The sequence below is a fragment of the Eschrichtius robustus genome, chromosome 20 (genome assembly GCF_028021215.1).
Source record: "Eschrichtius robustus isolate mEscRob2 chromosome 20, mEscRob2.pri, whole genome shotgun sequence".
Taxonomy (NCBI): Eukaryota; Metazoa; Chordata; class Mammalia; order Artiodactyla; family Eschrichtiidae; genus Eschrichtius; species Eschrichtius robustus.
This window is the reverse complement of record NC_090843.1, coordinates 22,632,610-22,654,265: the sequence shown is the minus strand read 5'-3', so window position 1 is coordinate 22,654,265 and position 21,656 is coordinate 22,632,610. Positions and strand designations below refer to the sequence as shown.

Genomic DNA, 21,656 nt, shown 5'->3' with positions numbered 1-21,656 from the left:
AGACATTTCAATATCTGTAGTGCTGTTTCTTAGATCACCTGATATAGGGGAAGCCAGCAGCCATGACATGAGGACACACAAGTATGCCTGTGGAGAGGCTCGCGTGGAGAGGAAGGGAGGCTTCCTGCTAATAGCCAGCCCCAACTTACCCATCCTGTGATTGAGCCATCTGGCAAGCAGATCCTTCAGCCTTAGTCTAGCTTTCAGATGACTGCAACCTCACAAGAGGTCCCAAGTCATAAAATCCCAGCCAAGCTGCTCCCAAACTGCAGGCCCGCAGAAACCAGAGAAAATAAATGATTAGTGTTGTTTTAAGTCATTAAATTTTGGGGTGATTTGTTACACAGCAATAGATAACAAATACACACATAAACAAAAAAGCTGTTTGGCATTCTCCATTTTAAAAAATGGAAAAAGGCCTAAAACCAGAACCTACCTTATCCTCACTGACAAAATCACATCATATTACCCTCCTTTTCAAAAACTCCGAGCAGCTTTCCCAGTTTGCTCCTCAGACCAAACCTCTCTGAGTCTTGAACAAGCCTAGCTCATTCCTGCCTTAGGGGCTTTGCACTAACAGTTCCAAAAGGAAAATGGAACTTTCCTTTTAGGCATCAGATCAAATCTCATTTTTTTTTCCAGCTAGGACTTCTGAGACCACCCAACCTAACAGTAGCGCCCCCATTCCTTGCCAGTTACACCATTTCGGTTTATTTTCTTCACAGCACTTACCACTATCAGAAAGTATCTTATTTGCTTTCTTGTTTGTGGTCTATATTTCCGCCCTAGAATGTAAGTCCGTAGAACAAGGACCTTTTCTGTTTTACTCACTGCTATATCCCCTAAGTAAAGAATTTAGTAGGTTCTTTTTTTTTAATTTTAAAATAATTTATTTATTTTATTTTTGGCTGCATTGGGTCCTCTTTGCTGCGCGTGGGATATCTCTAGCTGCAGCGAGCAGGGGCTACTCTGCTGCGGTGCACAGGCTTCTCATTGCAGCGGCTTCTCTTGTTGCGGAGCATGGGCTCTAGGTGCGCGGGCTTCAGTAGTTGTGGCACACGGACTCAGTAGTTGTGGCTCACGAGCTCTAGAGCACAGGCTCAGTAGTTGTGGCGCACCGGCTTAGTTGCTCCGCGGAATGTGGGATCTTCCCAGACCAGGGCTCAAACCCGTGTCCCCTGCATTGGCAGGCAGATTCTTAACCACTGCGACACCAGGGAAGCCCCCAAGAATTTAGTAGGTTCTTAATGAATATTTGTTGAATGAGTGAAAAAAAAATGAATCTCTCTGATCTTCAGTTTTTTTCATTTGTAAAGTGAAGATAATATTATCTACCAGGAAGTGAGGTTTTAAAGATTAAAGATGTGTTTAGCACAAAGTCTGTGAACAGAAAAAGGTAGCTTTTACCACTCGGCAAAAATATTTTGAGATAATAGTTCAAGTTCTTCTCTCTCATTGTTTTTCTTGATTCCTGAGAGGAAGTGCTTAGAAAAAAAAAATCAGCTTATATCATAGAACAAGGACTGATTTCCCAATATCTAAAAAACTTGAACAAATAGATCCAGGAAAGATCAACCACCGAATTGAAAATGGGTAAGGGAACATTCATAGAAAAGGAAATACAAAGAACATTCAAATATGCTCAACCTCACTTAAAATAAGAGAAATGCAAATTACATCTATACTGAAATACCATTTTTCACTTAACAGCCTGGCAAAGATCAATTTTGCTAGATAGTGCCAAATTGCCTTACATTGGGGTTGCACCAGACTCCTATGTAAGGCAATTTGGCATTATCTAGGAAAATTACAAATGCACATATCTTTCCACCCAGCAATCCCATTTCTAGGAGTTATTCTAGAGATACACTCAGACATATGGGATATGACTTATGTAATAAAGGTATCTACTGCAGCATTACAGTATCTAGCAGCTATATGGTGTTTGTCAGACAAATACCTATAAAATAATGACACAGAAAAGGGCTGCACATATATATTTAATTATTTATTTTACAAATACCTATGGAGTGCTTACTATGATGTTCAAAGTGCTTTAAAAATAGTAATTAGTTTAATCCTCATAATAGTCCTTTGAGGTAGGTAGTAACTGCGCCCATTTTATACATGGGAACACTGAGGTTAAAACCTGCTTGAGGTCACACAGCTAGAAGGTGTCAGTGCTGGGATTTGAACCCCAGCAGCCTGACTTCAGAGTCCATGCTCTTAACATTGCTCTCTGCTGCCTCTCAGTGTAGGGCAAAATGGAAAACTGATACGGTGATATTAAAATCTGACAGGATAGATTTCAAGAGATAAAGGATTATTAGGAATACAGGTGTCATTCCTTGACGATAAACAATTTGCCAGGGAAGAAATAACCTAGTACTTATATGACTCTAACAACATCAAAATATTTAAGCCAGAAATACAAGGGAAGACTGTAAAATCTACAAATATACTGGGCATTTTAAGATACTTTTCTCCAAAAAAGATGATAGCTGAAACAAAAATAAGACGACATTAGCAACATATAAAAGATTCAATTATATAACTAACAAACATTAATATATAAATATTAGAAAATATGTTCAAGTACACATGGAACATTATAAAAATTGACATACTATGCTACTAAAGTATCAACCGATACCAAAAAATCGACACCATACAGAACACATCCTATGACCACAATATGATGAAGTTAGAAATCAAAAACAAAAAGGTAAGTTTTTTGTTTTTTGTTAAAGGATAAAACAAAATGCATTACTCTGGAATTTAAAAAACCACATTTCTAAATAATTCATGATAGGAGAATAAAACAATTACAATGGAAATTGTAATATATCTAGAACTGCAACAATGAAAAACGATATATCAAAAGCTGTGAGATTCCTTTTAAAAAGTTGTAAAATTCAGCTAAGTAACCAGAGAGAAATATATGACCTTAAATGTATATGCTATATTAGAAAATAAGACAGACTGAAAATGAATCAGCTAAGTGTTCACCTTGAGAGGTCAGAAAATGAAGAGCACACCCAAAGATTACAGATGGTCAGAAATAGTAAAGGATAGAAATTAATGAAATTAAGAAAAATTAATGAAATTAATGAAAAAATTAAGAAAAGAAAGAAAAAAGGAAAGAAAAAGTAGACTCCTACAAATTAGCATGGCAAAGACAAATGATCCAATAGAAAAACCCAAAAGGGATATAAACAGGCAATTCAAAGATGAGGAAATTTTTTTTTTGACTTTTTTCACTCAGAGTGGTTTTTATTTGCATTTCTTTTATGGCTAATGATGTTGAACACCTTGTTATGTGCTTATATGCCACTTGTGTTTCTTATTTGGTAAAATATCTTCATGTCTTTTGCTCACTTTCTTTTTTTTTTATATCTTTATTGGAGTATAACTGCTTTACAATGTTGTGTTAGTTTCTGCTGTACAACAATGTAAATCAGCTGGGACTTCCCTCGTGGCGCAGTGGTTAAGAATACGCCTGCCAATGCGGGGGACACGGGTTTGATCCCTGGTCCGGGAAGACCCCACATGCCGCAGAGCAACTAAGCCCGTGTGCCACAACTACTGAGCCCGTGGGCCACAACTACTGAAGCCTGAGCGCCTAGAGCCCATAGTCCACAACAAGAGAAGCCACCACAGTGAGAAGCCCATGCACCGCAAGGAAGAGTAGTCCCCGCCCGCCGCAACTAGAAAAAGCCTGTGCGCAGCAATGAAGACCCAACACAGGCATAAACAAATAAATAAAAATTAACAAACAAACAAAAAAACAAAGTAAATCAGCTATATGTATATATACATCCCTATATCCCCTCCCTCTTGAGCCTCCCTCCCACCCCTCTAGATTGTCACAAAACATCAAACTGATCAAAGATGAGGAAATTTTAATGGCTGATAAATGTATTAAAAGTGCTCAGACTCACTAGCAGTTAAATGCAAATTAAACTAGTAATGCAAATTAAATTAGATGCTCTTTCACACCTCTTTGACTGGCAAAAATTAAAGTATATTAAAAGCAAGTTTTAGTAAAAACGTGAAGGCAAGGGTGGGAATGCAAACTGGGACAAGCCCTTGGGAGAGCAATATGGTGATATCCACAAGGTTTATGCCCTTCAACTCAGCAATTCTGTTTCTAGGTATATGCTGGTCTCCAAAGAGAGGTGTGCATCCCTCAGACACAAGATAATCACAGAGGTACCAAAAGGAAGCATTAGTATTTAAATATATTTTTTTATCCAAAAGAAAAACAAGTAAGTTTTACTAATCGTTAGGAAACAGACTGATGCTGGTGCCCTCCCTGTGCTCTTGTCAGAGATCCTGGGTTAGGAAGTAAAGCAAATGAGTTATCTGGGTAAAGGGTAAGGGAGCTTCATATTTGGAGGGGTTGTCTGTGTTTTCTTTTCAGGGTTTGGTGGCGTGTTTTTCACTGTTCTCCACAGTTTACATATCCCCAGATAAATGGAATTACAGATTATGCTATCTGGATTTTCCTAGCCCCCAAAAGTGAACAAGAGGCTTAACAAGATTCCTCCAAAGAAGCAAGATTAAGATTACAAATAATCCTAATGACTCACACACAAGTGTGAGTACAAACTCTCAGGTTCAATGAGAGAGTCAGCTGGTCAATGGGTGAGAAAAATCACTGAAGTTCAAGAGAAGCTCTTGCCAGTAATGAATCTTTAACACTACTGAATTCATAAAAGTGGTTCAGACGGTAAATTTTATATTATGGGCATTTTACCACAATTAAAATTTTTAAAAAATAATAAATAATAAGGTGGGAAAGTAATGAAGCATATTCAGCCACACTATTTTCACTAATGATTTAAAAAAAAAAAAATTTATTATTTGGCTGCACCGGGTCTTAGTTGCGGCGTGTGGGATCTAGTTCCCTGACCAGGGATCGAACCCGGGCCCCCTGTATTGGGAGCACGGAGTCTTAGCCACTGGACCACCAGGGAAGTCCCTCACTAATGATTTTTGTACTACAAATAAATAAATATTTGTAATATATTATTTCCTTCTCTTTTCAATTGCCCTTTTTACAGTTATCTTTTTGTATATCTTATGATGGTCATACTAATTTGGAATAGTGGTTCACATATGTAATTCATAAATAAATACATATTCATATTTTAGGGGTGCACAGCAAAAATATTTTTACTGCTAACAGAATGTGGCAAAAATATGTTTGATGGTCACTGGCCTAGAGAAACTTTTCCACAGGTGGGCAAGGAGACATAAAAAAGAATGTGACTTGAAGCACTGTTTGAAGAACTGGGAAATAATCTAAACATCCATCAGCGGAGGAATGGATCAGCTGGGCTATATTCAAGCAGTGGAATACTATGCAGTGCTTTAAATGAATGGATAAGAGCTACATGTATCAACATGGGTAAATATTTTCAAGATCTTAAGTGAAAAAAGCATACTGCAGAATGAAAAGTCTAACATGCAAAACAATGTGATATATTGTTTATGGATACATACACATGGACACATACACACATACATTATAATATGTACTACATATGTAGTAATATGTACTATGTTTAAAAACATTCAAGAGGAGGACAAATACCAAATTCAGGAATAGAGGCTACCTCTTGGTAGGGAAGGAAGAAAAGGAGATTGGAGGCATTATTTCTTTAAAATAAAAAGATGGGGCTTCCCTGGTGGCGCAGTGGTTAAGAATCCGCCTGCCAATGCAGGGGACACAGGTTCAATCCCTGGTCCGGGAAGATCCCACATGCCGCGGAGCAGCTAAACCCGTGCGCCACAACTACTAAGCCCGCCCTCTAGAACTCGCGAGCCGCAACTACTGAAGCCCTCAGGCCTAGAGCCCATGCTCCGCAATAAGAGGAGCCACCGCAATGAGAAGCCCGCGCACTGCAACAGAGTAGCCCCCACTCGCTGCAACTAGAGAAAGCCCGCATGCAGCAACAAAGACCCAATGCAGCCAAAAGTAAAATAAATATTTTTAAAAGATGCAAGGTAAAATTAATATAACAAATAGCTCATACTTTTAAAACAAGATGTTTTAAAACTAGTCTCCCTGAGTTCTCCTCCTCAGTGACGACCATCTTCACATTCCCTTGTCTATCTTTCCAGAGATATTTTATGCACATGCCAGGTCAGATATGTGTGTGTGTATTTCTCCCCATCCCTCCAACTATTTAAACACAAATGGTAGCAAACATTACATACTGTTCTGAGCCTCGCTTTTTTCTTTAATAATGTATCTTGAATTTTGTTACGTGTCACTACATAAAGAGCTTCTTCCACTTTTATGGCTGCACAATACTTCCTTCTGTGGCTTTTTTGAGTCAGTCTCCTATAGATAGAATGTAGACTATTCCTGTCTTTCCACTACAATTAGCATCACTGCAACGAATATCCTTATAAATATGTCATTCTGCATGTACATGCATGTACATGCATGTACAATACATGCATGTATTATAATAAATTCCCAGAAGGATAAATGCTGGGTCTTTTCAAGTTGCCCTCCAACAAGACTGTACCAATTTACGTTCTGCAGAAACATTTTCCAGTGCCTGTTACCCAATCTCAGATTAACACAGTATTATCAGACTTTCAAATCTGAGAAGAAAACATGTTATCTCATTGCAAGTTTAATTTGCATATTTTAAAAATTATAAATGACACTATTTGTTTTACAGTGTAAAAAGCCATCTTGATTTTTTCTGTAAGCTTTCTGTCATTTGTCCAGTGGTATGAATTGGTTTTTTGAACTATAAGCTATAACTTTTGTAATAAAATAGCCAATGAGGATTTTTTAAAATGCAGGGTCTGTAGAACCTTCACTCAGTTTTGTAAGAAGTTTCTAGGATGTCTTCAAAAAGCCTTTGTGCACTGTACCAATATCGATTTCCTGATTTTGATATTATACTATAGCTATGTAAGATGTTACCATTGGGGGAAACTGAGTGAAGGTGCACAGGTCTCTATGTACTACTTTTGCAACTCCCTGTGAGTCTGTAATTATTTCAAAGTGAAAACTTAAAAAGGAACAAAATTTTGTGTTCCTTTTTCTTTTTTTAATATTTATTTATTTGGTTGCACCTGGTCTTAGTTGCAGCATGCATGTGGGATCTAGTTCCCTGACCAGGGATCGAACCCCGGCCCCCTGCATTGGGAGCTTGGAGTCTTATCCACCGCGTCACCAGGGAAGTCCCCTGTGCTCCTTTTCTGATCGTGGGGGTTCTGACCTCAAACTATGATCCTTGAGTCATGATGGCTCCCAAGTCTGTTAACCAACAAACCCCACCTGCGAGACAGCAACTGGATTAGAAAGTACATCTGAGTATCTGAAATAGCGGCAAGTCTTTGGGGGCTGACTCTGGCCTCTGACTCCATTATTGTCACATTCTAACTCAGGGAGCACACAGAAGACATGGGGCTAATAGTCACAGTATCCTGTATTTCTACTGAGCTTTACAATGTTCCATGTTCATTCATTTACATTATCCCAACGATAATAAGGGTAGAGGATTCTCTCAGGAGGTGCTCTGCCAGGTATATAAGACCCTTCCTTTCCTTTTGTTGTCATCCCTTGAAAATCTTCTATCTGAACTCTGCTGCTCAAGCCATCCATGATTCTCTGGAGGGCCCACACAGCGCCGTGCATCTGGGCCTGCTCCCTTTCTCTTCTAGTCTTTCTGCCTAAAGAACTCTCACTTGTTCTTCAAAAAAGTGAAAGTATCACCTCCACCAGAAGCCTTCCCAGATCTCCCATCTCCAGTTTCCAACTCCAATCCAACAGGCAATGTTAAGCTAATCTTCTTCCAGGCAACCTACTGCAATCTCCATTAGACATTGAAACACTTATCTCACTGTATTGTCATGATTAAACATGTCTGTTTCCACTGAAGACCCTTTGAAGGGAGAGCTTTTGTGACATTTATCTTTATATTTCAGTGCCTAGCAGCAATGCCAATAAATATTTAGTGAATGAAAAAGTCAGGCCAGTGACCTGCCAGTCTCCTCTGCAGTTCAGGCAAAGCCAACCCGGGTTCTTGGGTAATTCATTTCAGCCCAAAGCCTGGTGTTTTGAGAGCCATCTGAGGCTCCGCCGGCTGTGCAGGAACACTTGCCTCTGGTTAGGCTCCCTGTAACTGTGTGACTCTGTGTTTCATTTTCCTTATCTTTACTATGTGGACAATAAAAGCATCTCCTCACACGGTTGTTGGGAGGATTAAAGAGATAATGTATCAGAAGGTCTTAGATAATGCTTGACAATGGGTAAAGAAGGCTCCTCAGAGTTATTTCTGTTTAAGTGTTGAGTGAGTGAATGAAAGAAATGACTCGAGGTTGCCTGTTCATTTATTGAGCACCCACTATGTGTCCAGTAGCGCGTTAAGCACAGCATGTAAATGCAGAGAAGCAACCGCAGCACACTGGCGTGGTCTTAACACAGATTGCAGGGAATCAGGGAAGGTTTTCTGGAGCTTGAGTTTTCATACGGGAGGAGCATGCAAAGGCGCAGGTGGTAGCAGTTGATAGAGACAGTGGGCGTTCCCGACAGAGCCAGCTGTTTCCCCCTTGAAAGCTGTGTGGGAGTGGGTGGCTTAGCTTCCCACGAGTGGCGTGAAAGCGCGGCTTGGTGAGGCCGGTCGAGGCGCTAGAATCGAAGGTGAGTTCCAGTCCCGTTTAGTTATTAGCCGCGTGACTTTGGCCAAGTCACTGAACCCCTCCGAACTTCCCCAACTGTAAAAAAAGAGTCGGTTAAGACTACTCACCAGCCAGGATTCCTGAGAGACCACGTGACCGTGCGTAAGCCAAGATGCGCTCTACTTAGAAGGTACAAAACGCCCCGGCAGGTCACTACGGGTCGACTAGATTCTACGCCCCGCGCGCCGGGGCGTGGATTTCGTTTCTGAGCACGCGCAGTGAGCCCGTGGCGCGGCCCGTCAGGCGCTGCGGTAGGCGCCCTGGGGGCTGGCAGGACCCTGGCCCCAAGATGGCGGCGCCCAGCGCAGTGGCCGCTGCTACCTCTGGCGAGAGCGATGGAGGGGGCAGCGGCTTTGAATCGTGGCTAGACGGACGGTTGGAGGCGCTGGGAGTGGACCGAGCCGTTTACGGTGCCTACATCCTGGGTGTCCTTCAGGAGGAGGAGGAAGAGGAGAAGCTGGACGCTCTGCAGGGTATCCTCTCTGCTTTCCTGGTGAGAACCCCGGACACATTCCTTTATCCTCTCTGCCGGCCCCTGTCAGTACTTCGTATCCCCTTTCCCCTACTTGGTGTCCCAGAGGATTAGTGGTCTCACCTGGGAGAGGAATACTCTTCTGAGCCCTGGGCCTCGGGGGAAGGGAGTTGCTCCCCATCCAGGGTTTTGGGAGCCGGAAGGTTGCAGGTGCATAGAGAGGAAAGGCTTTCCCTTATTCTTGAGGACAAGGCCCTCTCAGATGCCTGTGGATGAGCTGGGTGAGTATTCTTCCAAAGGCGTTGAAATGTCTAAATGAGTTTTATCATAAACGTCTAACAACCAATTTCGTTCCCATCCGCTGACAGTGTTCAGAGGGGGGAGTTAAGTGCTCTGAGATGTCTGTGCCCTTTAAGAGGCAGTGCCCCTGACAAAAGCCTGCAGGAGGCACCCTCTCGGTTTCCTATTTTGGAGGTAGGAGTCCAAAAAAGGTCAGTTTAGGCGGTAGAGGTCTTTTCACGCCTAGGCAGAACGGAAACAAATTTTGTGCTTGATCCTTTACTGTATTTAGAAATGCAGTAATCATTGGGGGGAGTAGGTTGGGGAGTAAGAGAGATCAGAGTTTTAAAGAAGAGAGATAAACTTGATACTTAGCCTTTTAGAAGCAGATTCAAGAATTCAGAAATGTGTGCTTTAAACTGTATTTAAGTAGTAAGTCACCAGGATGTTCACTTTTCCAACCTGATCATTTCTCCTGCCCTAATCTCTATGTACACTTACTTGGTGAAAGTGCAGGTCATTGACTGATCACGTGGTTAAAACATAACACTAGTGCAGCTGTCCCAGGGCCTCCTGGCAAGGGCCCCCTTTTAGTTCCAGAGCCTGCTCTGGTGAGATTGACCTATAAATGGGAAAGCCTTAACACAGCTTGTGATGCAACTCATAAGTTCAGTGGAAATACAACACAGTGGAATAAATTGTTTTCTTGAATCATTACATTGCAGGTCGTAGAGGGAAAGAGTAGGAGGCAAGCAATTTAAGTTACTTTTTAAAAGATTTCCCACTGGGAAGTTTCTAAAGATTCCATGAAAAAGAAGTTGAAGTAATTTGGGTACTCATTGGTACCAGCTCCTTGACCTGTTCTTTACATTGTATCATTACTTAGAACTGTATGTCTGCTGATAAAGGCAGGCATGAATTTGCCTTAGACTCTTAACAGTCTCTTGGTAGAAGAGTTATCTAGACCAGATTTGGTTCTTTGTATCTCCCTCTTGTTTGCATAAACTGCAGAAGACAAACTCATTTTTAAGGTGGCTTCCCTCCCTCTGCCCAATTCACACACCATGCTTAATTTTCTCACAGTTTTCCCAGCCCCTTCTATGTAGAAAATGACTTTGGGAAGAATTGGCCAGGAATGATATGGGGAGGCAGGGGTCCTGTCCATGAAAACTGAGGAGCAACTTTACAGGGCAGCAAGGCCAATGAGTATGGTATAGACCAAACACATCACTCATAGCACTGCTTATTGTCTGTCAGTCAGTTGGGCTGCATATAGAAGCTCCCGACTATTGTACCAAATCCCATTCTGGGAAAAACAAAAGGCATAGCCAAATCAATCGCCATATTGGGCTAGATTCAATATTAGGAATTTAGAAGTTTGTCAGCAACAATTTGAGGTAAGATTCAAGAATAGTATATATAATTGGGAGCAAATGACAGTAAACAAAAACTTCTGTCATCCTTCCCTTTATTCCTTCTGATTGCACTTGCGCTGATTGATTTTTTTTTTTAAGTCTTTTATTGAATTTGTTACAATATTGCTTCTGTTTTATGTTTTGGTTTTTTGGCCGTGAGGCATGTGGAATCTAAGCTCCCCCACCAGGGATCTAACCCGCACCTCCTGCATTGGAAGACAAAGTCTTAACCACTGGACTGCCAGGGAAGTCCCACGCTGATAGACTGATTAATTTGATAGACTGATTAATCAAATTTTTATAGACTGATTAATCAGATTTTTATTGATGGATTACTCTCTGCCAGGCACTGCCCTAAGTGCTTGGGGTACTTTAGGGAACAACACAGACAGAAATCCCTGCCCTCAAAGGGTTATATTCCGGTAAGGAGAGACATAATCAGTAAATTATATAGTATGTTAGAAAATGATTAGTGCTAGGAAAAAAGGAGCATTGTAAGAGGATCAGGAGTGGAATGGAGGGGTGAGCAATTTTAAGTAGGGTCATAGCATTAAGTAGGACGTTACATTTTTTTCTTCCAGTTGTATTGAGATATAATTGACATACAGCACTACATAAGTTTAAGGTGTACGGTATAACAATTTGACTTACATACATCATGAAATGATTATCACAATGAGTTTCGTAAACAGGATATTACATTTCATCGCAGCTGTTTATATACCAGCCTTCTAAATTGTAAGTGTTATGAGGCTAGTGACTGTTTCTCATTCATCTCTTAGCATTCATCTTAGTGCCTTGAATATGGCAGGAACCATCTGGATGAATAAATGAACGAATGGAGGAATGAACTTCTTTGGTTTGGATGAGGAGATTGGGGGAATAAACCACCTCGTCCTCCAAGAGTGCCCTTTCTCTTTTGCCTCTCCATTCCTTTTCCTACCCTTTTTTCTTTTCCTCTCCCTTCGCTTTTCCTGCTGGGGATCCTTGCAAGACAGGAACTCTGGACCAAAGAAGTTCAATATGTCTGGCATGCATGCTAAAAGGATGCAGGGTAGAGGATGGAATCCTTTGTTGGGTACAAAATAAGGATATCCACAGTAAGTCTGTGTTCTGCCTCTCCTTACTTTTCTCTGAGAGATGGTGTAATATAGTGGTTGAGAACGTGGGCTCAAAGCCAGACTGCTTGGGTTCAAATCCTGCTTAATCCACTTATTACTTGTATCACCTTGGGCAAGTTACTTAACCTCTGTGCCTTGGTTTCCTCATCTCTAAATTGAGAGTGCTTCTTGAGATTGTTCTAAGAACTCTGAGAGTTCTTATGTATTTGAACAGTGCCTGACACGTTAGGAAATGTGAACACTCACAGCTCATCCTGAGGGGTAGAAGATGAAGATGGTGAAGGCAGCCATAATGAAGGTGGAGGGAAATACCCATATTTGTTGCAATGCCTGTTCTTTGCCCAGTGGTGTAGGCCTTTTTTTTTTTGGCGGTGCACAGCATGTGGGATCTTAGTTCCTTGACCAGGGATTGAATCCTGGCCCACGGCAGTGAAAGCACGGAGTCCTAACCGCTGGACCACCAGCGGTTAGGACTGTAGGCCCTTTATACACATTCATCCTCTCTAAAATCCTGGGAAGATGTGAAGCTTGGAAAAGTTAAGAAACTTGCTCATAGATCTGGGATTTGAATTTAAGTAAGTCTGACACCAAAGCCAACATCCTTTTTGTCATACCATGCTAAGGAGGAAGATTGGTTGGTGTGCAGAATATGTCTGCTTATGAGAAATGGAGAGAGGGATGGTTGTACAGGAGACCATCTACTCACTTAACTTCTCTTTATTATGGATCAGCAAGCTCGTGGATATGTTCCAGTAAGAAAGTTGATAAACTTTGGAGAGTGTTCTGAGTTGAGTAAATTGGCCAAGGAAGATTTCATAGAGTTTTGACTCAAGCAACAGGTTTTTGCCCCAAAAGGAGAAGGACTGCCCTGAGTTGGTGAGAATCCTATCCTTTGGAGCTTGGCAGGATGGGGTGGGTGCTCTTGACCTAGCAGGTGTGGCTTCTGGGACTCACACACAGGATTACCTCTGTGTTTGGAGCCTCAGAAGAGAAACATAATCTCTATTCTGTGGCTCCCAAACCCTCCCTGTGATTTCTTCTCATCACCAGCAGGGGGAGCTCTGCCCTCTGCATAGACTTTGTTCAGGTTGAGGGCTCTCAGGAAATTAATTGGTCTACTTTTCCAACCAGGAAGAAGATTCCCTTCTTAACATCTGCAAGGAGATTGTGGAACGATGGTCGGAAACTCAGAATGTTGTCACCAAAGTGAAAAAAGAAGGTAGAGTTGGAGTTTTTACGTCCAATCTCCAACAACCTTTACTCTACAGCTGTTAGAGAAAGAGTTTTCAGTTTTCTCCAGTGGATGCTCATTTGCCCTAAAATAAGTTAAACTGGCAAACACAGAGCAGCTTACTTTAACTTTTTAACTGAACATTGGTTTTCTTTTTTCCTTTTACATTTTTCCGCTTCAGCTGACCATGGCTCTCTTCATTGTGGTTTTTTCTTTTTTCGTTTTCATTCCTCTTCCCACTCCCCCTTGTAGATTTGCTCTGCAGGTATAGGGTCAACTATATTTTCCCACCTTTTTCATATTCTCATTTCTTAACACAAATTATGATTGGTCTTTTGCTTTATTCAGCTAAACCCTCCACCCTTTAAAATGAAAGAGATGTTACCATTAGGATGACAAATCAGCTGCAGAAAGCTCAAATCATAAATCCAAACTTGAATAGAATCTATTCTAAGCTATCTATATGTTGGTTCTCAGTTGTGGCTGTACACTAGAATTGCTTGCTGTATGTTTAAAAGTGCCAGTGCCAAGACTTCCCTGGTGGCACAGTAGTTAAGAATTGCCTGCCAATGCAGGGGACACGGGTTCAATCCCTGGTCTGGGAAGATCCTACATGCTGCAGAGCAACTAAGCCCATGCGCCACAACTACTGAGCCTGCATGCCACAGCTACTGAGCCCATGTGCCTAGAGTCCGTGCTCTGCAACAAGAGAAGCCACCGTAATGAGAAGCCCGCTCACCACAGTGAAGAGTAGCCCCCTCTCGCCGCAACTAGAGAAAGCCCACGCGCAGCAATGAAGCCCCAACACAGCCAAAAATAAAATAAAATAAATAAATTTTTAAAATAAATAAATAAAAATAAAAGTGCCCGTGCCTGGGCCGCACCATGGACCAATTATATAAACATCTTCGGGGTGGGGACCCAGGCATTGCTATCTTTTTAAAAGCTCCCCCAGATGATTCTAATATGCAGCCAGGCATGAGAACCACTGCTTGACACCATTGCCTCCTTTCTTTGAGAATGGAGAAGTCAACAGATGATTTTATTTTAAAATAATCTAAGAATTTCACCTAGCATAATTATCAACATGAAATAGACCAGCTTAAGTTGGTGCTAGATTCCTTCTTTGGTTTCTGAGTTGAGAAGAGAGAAAATTTCATGTTTGGAGGCTTTATTGTCTATGGTTCTAATGCAGTGCTTTTCAACCTTTTTTTTTTTTTTTTTAAGCAGCAGAACTTCAATATATAAAACAAGTAAAAGCAGGGCTGCTCTGATTGAAGACGGACATGAGACCTAAAGCCTGGCCTGCATGGCCTTTCCTTGCCTTTCTCATTGGCCCCCGAGGCACCTCCTTTGCACCCCAGAGCTCTAAGTAGTCAGCAGATGCCCTTGCCTTTACTCCAAGCACTGCCAGCATGGACTAGTGGTTCGGTGAGCGTGTTTCCTTTCACATACAACCTTGTTGTCCCTCCCTTCCCTCCCACCACCTCCCAGATGAGGTCCAGGCCATTGCCACCCTCATTGAGAAGCAGGCGCAGATTGTGGTGAAGCCCAGGATGGTGTCAGAAGAGGAGAAGCAGAGGAAAGCTGCGCTCCTGGCGCAGTATGCTGACGTGACAGACGAAGAGGAATATCCTTTCTGGAGTCTCAGCGCCATTCCCTGAGGCTTGAGCCAAAAGCCTTTGCTGGTTTACAGTGAGCTCTGGGAAGCTGCCAATCCCCCTCTATAGCTTAATTTTCTCCTCTAAAATGGCAGTGATCTATACCCCTTGGTGGGCGTGAGGAATGATGTTGGAATGGTTGATACTGGACTTACATTTTTTAAGACACAGTCTATATGTTCCTGAAAACTTCAGTGTGAAACAAATAATGCCTGAATGGACCACTGTTATTGTGTTTTCAGAAAATATGCTCTAGCTATGATTCTTTATAGTTGATTTACACTTATGATTCTTTGTATTTGTATAATACCTTTCTATGAAGTACAGTGTTACATGTATAATCCATCTTTATATTTTTTCACAGTTGATAAGGAAACTGAGGCACTAAGAGATGAATGGGTGATCAGAGACATTCAGAGAATTAATAGCAAAACCAGGACTAGAACCTGGATTTGAATTTGGATTCCCAAATTTGGAGCAGTTTCATTTGAATCTTTTTTTTTTTTTTTTTTTTAATATTCCAGTGACCACATAATTAATAAAAGTGAGACTGAACCCCCAAAGTGAGACTGAACCCCCCAAAGCAGCACCAGAATAAACCTGGAATTTGAGTGGGGACTGTGTAAAAAGAAAGTGTTGCTGGTAGGGGCAGATTTGGTTCCCTGTGAATTTGAAATTTGTTTAGGGAATGCTTAGCTTACTGAGCCTGCTTGAATGGAGTGGACATCGTACCAGAAACGTCACTAGGTTAGGAAAGAATTCTTAGGCTCTTTGGGGCCAACTCCTCTTCTTGTTTTCCCTCATGATTTTTCTTGCCAGGTTTGGCAGAGCGGAGGTTCCAACTACAAAAATCTCATTTCCTGGGCTAGAAAAGAATGTTTTAAGCAGTGGTTCTCCTGGAGGACTTGTTAAAACAGATTGCTGGGCCTTATGCCCCACAGTTTTGGATTTAGTAGATCCAGAGTGGGGCCCAAGAATGTGTATTTCTCACAAGTTCTCGGGGAGTTCTGGGAACCACACTTTGAGAACCACTGTTTTTGAGGTTATCTTGCCATCCCCTGACTCCCAGGTAATGTGGCAGTCCACCCAGACCAGCTTCAGTTTCTTTTCAGCCTCTGACAGATAAGGATTTTACAGAAGCTCTGAGCAATCTCCCCCAAGTTGAGACTTCCAGAGATGACTCTCCTGGGTCTACCGTCATATCCCTGACAGAGTCCTTCCATTCAGCGTGCTTTTGCTACCCATCACCTTAGTCACTATTTTCTTTTTTTTTTTTAATTTTTATTTATTTATTTTTGGCTGCGTTGGGTCTTCGTTGCTGTGCACGGGATTTCTCTAGTTGCAGTGAGTGGGGGCTACTCTTCGTTGCGGTGCACGGGCTTCTCATTGCAGTGGCTTCTCGTTGCGGAGCACGGGCTCTAGGTGTGCAGGCTTCAGTAGTTGTGGCATGTGGGCTCAGTAGTTGTGGCTCACAAGCTCTAGAGCACAGGCTCAGTAGTTGTGGCGCATGGGCTTTGTTGCTCCGTGGCATGTGGGATCTTCCTGGACTAGGGCTTGAAGCCGTGTCCCCTGCATTGGCAGGCAGGTTCTTAACCACTGCGCCACCAGAGAAGCCCAAATCACTATTTTCTGATGTTGGGTTGGGATGTGCTAACCTTTGTTTTCCATCCGACTTTCCTTAACGTCACTCACTGAAGCAGATGAGAAGGATGATGCAGGTGCCACCATGATGAGCACTGGTTCTGAGAAATGTATCCTTCTCTGTGTCCATCCCCATGTGTTTCTCCATAGAATATTCTTGTGGGTCAGTTTTTATTTTACTGTCCTTGCTGGGGCCTCCATTTACCTCCAAGGACACAGGTCAGGCCAGCATTGTGAGCCCCAGTCCTAGGACAGTACTAAATAGTCAATTTAGCAAGAATTTTCCCCAAAGAAAATATGTTAACATGAACTGTGAAGGGGTTAGTTTAGAGAAAGGATTTCTAAGGGAAAATGAGAATCTATATTCCTTGTGTATAGCGCTGGGTTTCCGAGCAATGTGGAAGCAAATAGAACAATACTGCAGTTTTGGTCTTTGTCCTCAAAGACCTTATAATTCAGTGGAAAGAGACTACAAACACTGAAGACTTTAAGTTAGAATACGGACAGATTGAAACATACGTGCTGAGGAAAATCCCTACCAACAGAATCACTTATGAGCAGCTTCCTAGAGAAGGTGGATTTAGAAATCCACCTTAAACGTGACGAGCATGGTGGATTATCTGAGAAGGGGGGTTTTTTCATGGAGACTTACTCATTTTAAAGCACTAAAGCAGAAAATATGTTTTAAGAGTAAAGAGGAGCTTGTCTGGTAGTAACAGGTTATGTTTTAAAGTTGTAAGAAATGAAGAGTAGAGTTTTTGGCTAGGTATTTTCTAACTGGTTAAACTTATTTCCTTAGAACATGATTTTCACTTAAGCTTTAGTGGTCTAGGGAAAAAGGCAACCTGATAAAGTTTAGTTAGGTTAAACAACTCTTTTCAAGCATTTTAATAATGCCAAGTACATAAAAATTTTGCCAGTTACTTTAATACTCTAGTTACTGAAACTAGCCTGGATACTATACAATAATTCCATCAGTGAATGATATAAGTACTTATTCTAGAATGAAATTTCATTTTCATGAAATATTTAACACTCAGATAAGTCTGAATGAGATTTTTATTCTAATTTTTTACTAATGGTAGTTTTAAGATTTCCCATTAGACCAAAGATAAACGTAAGTTTTTTTTTTTTTAAGACTAGGGATAGGTAGAGAGTATTGAAGACTCAGCATGTAGAGAGACGACAGCAAGAATGAGGAGAGAGCAGTAGTTGAGACCTGTGTGACCTGGACCCTCATCCCTTAACTCACCTGTAGCTCTGTTTCGAAACACCAACGTGGAAGATGTCCTCAATGCCCGAAAACTGGAGCGAGACTCTCTTCGGGATGAGTCCCAAAGGAAGAAGGAACAGGACAAGCTGCAGAGGGAGAGGGACAAGCTAGCCAAGCAGGAGCGCAAGGAAAAGGAAAAGAAAAGGACTCAAAAAGGAGAGCGAAAGCGATAACCTTGGTCCACTCTATTCTTTCTCCTCATGAACTTGGTCAAAGGGAGAACTGGTTGTGCACTTGTGTATTTAAGAGAAATGAGAAAACATTGCAAAAGTGGTTTCCCAAGGCATTTCCCCTTTTGTTTACATGGTCAAAAGGAAAATCACAAACACTTCAAATTACAAAATGTGCCATGTCTCTGTGGTGTGGGTAAACAGATTACTGTAGTTGATGTCTGTACCAAAGATCTGGAATGGGGGCAACCTTTATATTTTAATACTGAAGTCCTGTACTCCTTTTGGCCACTTTAAAAAGTCTTCCCTCACCTGGGATGAAGAGCAGGAATATTCAGAAAGCTGACAGTTTTTGTCCTGAAGGAGCAGAATCATGACCACTCCTTCCCTGGGATGAAATGTAGGAGTGTCAATTGCTTCAGAAGTAGTATTCACCCCTAAATGTATTGTTTTATGGCTGAAATAGGAAGCTGATGAAGAGCCCTACCTGAATCCAGACTTTATGTTACATGGCAACAAACTGAAAAATGAGAAGAAGTTATTTGGTGGATGTTATACATTTGAGATTTTTTAAAAGTTTCAGCCTATGGTAGGAAACAAAGTGTCTTTTAATAAGAGATAGTTATATATTTTTCCTCATCTGGGCTGTGATTTTAAGAAGGATGTGTCAGTATTGAGTGTAAGGATATCATTGTTAGCTAGATTCATTTTTTATAATCATGAATCCTCTTGAGTGCTAGTAGAGATTTTAATCCTGATCTGCCCTAAAACATATAAGGACCTGATAATTACAAGTTTAGAGAAACCCTTTTAAGGAAGAAACACTGGAAATCTCTGCTAACACAAAGATATTTAAGAGTGTACATAGTAGGTGCAACAAATTTATTGAATGAGTGAGTGAATGGAAAAACTGCTTGGGAGAGTCAAAAGTGAGTAGGAACTCTCCTCCATGTCTACTTTTGTCACAAGCCACATTCGGTTGTAAACAGGCCTTTCCCTACTTCAGGCAGTAGACTGTCAAGAAGCCTGAAGACAGCAATTCCTCTGTCAAGACAGAAAGTAGATATTTTATACCAGGGGTGGGCAAACAACTGCCAGCAACCAAATTTTGCCCAGTCTGTTTTTGTATGGTGCAAGCTAACAATGGATTTTACATCTTTAAAGGGTTGTAAAAGAAAGAATATGTGACAGAGACCTTATGTGACCTTTAAAGCCTAAAATATTTACCACCTGGCCCTTCGGAGAAAATGTTTGCTGACCTCTGTTTTATACCATTAACTAGGAGATTAACAAATATTTTTACCTTTCTGCGGAAGGTAAAACGCATGGTTAAGGAAACGATGTGTCACCTCTATACACTCCTATAACCGTGGCATTGCAAAATTTTTTTTAAAATAACCACCTTTTAAAAAAATAAACTATTTAAATCACTGTCTTCTGATTTATTCTGATTCCTTCCACCTGGAAGTGAGTTGTGTGTGGATAGTCACTTAGGAATGGGTTTGAATTTTACTTATGTTTTGATTAGCCCAGTTATCTCTTCTGCTAGTAGAACCTCTTCCTGGAATCCATAAATTCTCTGCCTCAGTTTTCCTTTCTATGAGTTGGATATTAGGAGATCAGAAAGATTACCTTCTTTTTTGGACAGTCAGTAGATTGGCTTTGAAGTCTCTGAAGTACTGCTGGAGTCTTAGTTTCATATGTGGCTGTGGCTACAGATAGCATATGAGAGAGCCTATTTTAATTTAATAACCCATATTTTGGATTTTTGGTTGGTTCTCACCTTCATTTTGGTCTCTGAAGCAGAGTCAGGTTATATCCATAGACCCCTGAAGGGTTCTAGTTTCAATCTGTTATAACAGTAGGCAATTCTTTCTTCTGAGACTCTATTACATAGGTTATAGTTAGTGTACACTTGAACTAACGCTTAAACAGAAAAAAAGGATAAGCTCATTAGTCTCTGAATAAGGTTATCCACTTAAACTCAGGTGCCAATAAATCCTTTATGTCTAAAATATTCAATACTGCAAAAGGCAAATTTTAAACAACCATGTTTTCTGTGGTATGACTGACATTTTAGGCCAAATTTGGAATTTCAGTCATAACATTAATTCCCAACCCTCTAAAACATTATAGTACCAGATTATTCATAGGTTGTAATTCAGAAGTACAATGCTTAAGAACCATCCATTACATTACATCCATCCATACAATAGAAAGGAACAACCTACTAACTTGAGAGTTATCCAAAGCATGACTTGATTAACAGAATTTCAAAGAATTTTTGTGTTTGTTTTTTGTTAATGGACTAGTGTTTAATTTCTGACCACTGTCATGTAAAAGTTTCCCCAGAATTTTTATTCTGGTTTGCCGGGATTAGCACAAAGGCAGAACAAAAATTTATTTGAAGGAGGTCAGGTTAGATCTAAGGATATCTGAATGGCATTGGTTTATTATCTACCAACACTATTATTTATGTGTTAATAATGAAATTTAACTTACCACCAGTTCTTATCAGTTAAATGAAATTTAATTGGTTTTCTGGCATGAGTGACTCAATGTTAGAAACTAATACAGGGACTTCCTTGGTGGTCCAGTGGTAAAGAATCCGACTTGCAATGAAGGGGACGCCAGTTCGATCCCTGGTCGGGGAACTAAGATCCCACATGCCGCAGGGCAACTAAGCCGGCGCCCACAACTACTGAGCTCGCGCGCCTCAACGAGAGAGCCCGTGCGCTGCAAACTACAGAGCCCACGCGCCCTGGACAGCCTGTGTGCCACAACTAGAGAGTAAAACTCGCAAGCCACAACTAGAGAGAAGCCCACACGCCGCAACAAAGAGCCGGCGCGCTACAAGGAAAGATCCCGCATGCCGCAACTAAGACCCAACGCAGCCAAAAAAGAATAAAAGAAAATAAATAAATATTAAAAAAAAAAAACTAATACAAACTTAAAAAAATGAAACATTTTCAACAAAGTAATTTATTTATTTATTTATTTTTCCTGAGAGACTAAATTCAGTTCAATATTTGTTTTTGTAACACCCAACATGTCTTACATCAAACTTAACCACTTTCTATGCAGTGACTGTGGTGAGATGATCTATTTTATTTGACTACCCTCAATGTAACTCATTTGGGTAGTTCTAAGGCATTTCAGTGATCAAAGTGTTTCTCCCTACAGTTACTCCTGCATTCTCAATCAGTTTCTTCTGAACATCATCTAAAGAAAATTTATGTGGTGTGATTACACTCTTTTTTTTTTTTTTAATACCAGGATTTCTAAAACTAGGAAAAACACCAACATTTAAAACATTAGTGTTTCTAGTCAAGGATAGTTCAATTAAATTTCATCAGTACATTATATTATAGTTTAACTCATGCTAGAAATGTTAAAACCCAGGATCTTCTGAGTCACATAATACCAACATTTCATATTAATGAATAAATTACTCGGGTTCCATACAAAGATATTAAGTGATGAGAAACAGAAAAAGCCAAGCTTTCAAGAACGCTTTTAAAAAAATACAGAAGCAAACTAATGAACAGAACTACACAAAACATACACTAACCAACTGCAAACTAAACTAGTTAAAGATTAACCTTAAAAAAATACATTTTAGAACTTCGTGATACCCTCATAAAAGGCAGCAAACTAAGGGTATTAAAACAATAATCATTA

General features: G+C 40.7%; 2 protein-coding genes across 4 annotated transcripts in view; one reads left to right on the top strand and one right to left on the bottom strand.

Moving 5' to 3' along the window:
- DBF4B (DBF4B-CDC7 kinase regulatory subunit) overlaps positions 1–9,067 on the bottom strand; it is a 48,086-nt gene extending 39,019 nt beyond the window's left edge. For 2 of the 3 annotated variants that reach the window (XM_068529830.1, XM_068529832.1), the window contains exons 1-2: positions 8,781–9,067; positions 150–266 (exon numbers count right to left, since the gene is read on the bottom strand). In XM_068529830.1, coding sequence (XP_068385931.1) covers positions 150–153 — 4 coding nt within the window. In that variant the 5' untranslated portion in view covers positions 154–266; positions 8,781–9,067. The remainder of the gene's footprint in view (positions 1–149; positions 267–8,780) is intronic. The other variant, XM_068529831.1, reaches the window with a different exon arrangement.
- CCDC43 (coiled-coil domain containing 43) lies at positions 8,875–19,408 on the top strand. Its single transcript, XM_068529834.1, has 5 exons — positions 8,875–9,205; positions 13,131–13,218; positions 14,725–14,860; positions 16,584–16,642; positions 17,791–19,408. The coding sequence occupies exons 1-5, from the start codon at positions 9,002–9,004 to the stop codon at positions 17,976–17,978; spliced, it is 675 nt and encodes a 224-aa protein (XP_068385935.1). The 5' UTR covers positions 8,875–9,001; the 3' UTR covers positions 17,979–19,408.
- The last annotated feature ends 2,248 nt before the right edge of the window (positions 19,409–21,656 follow it).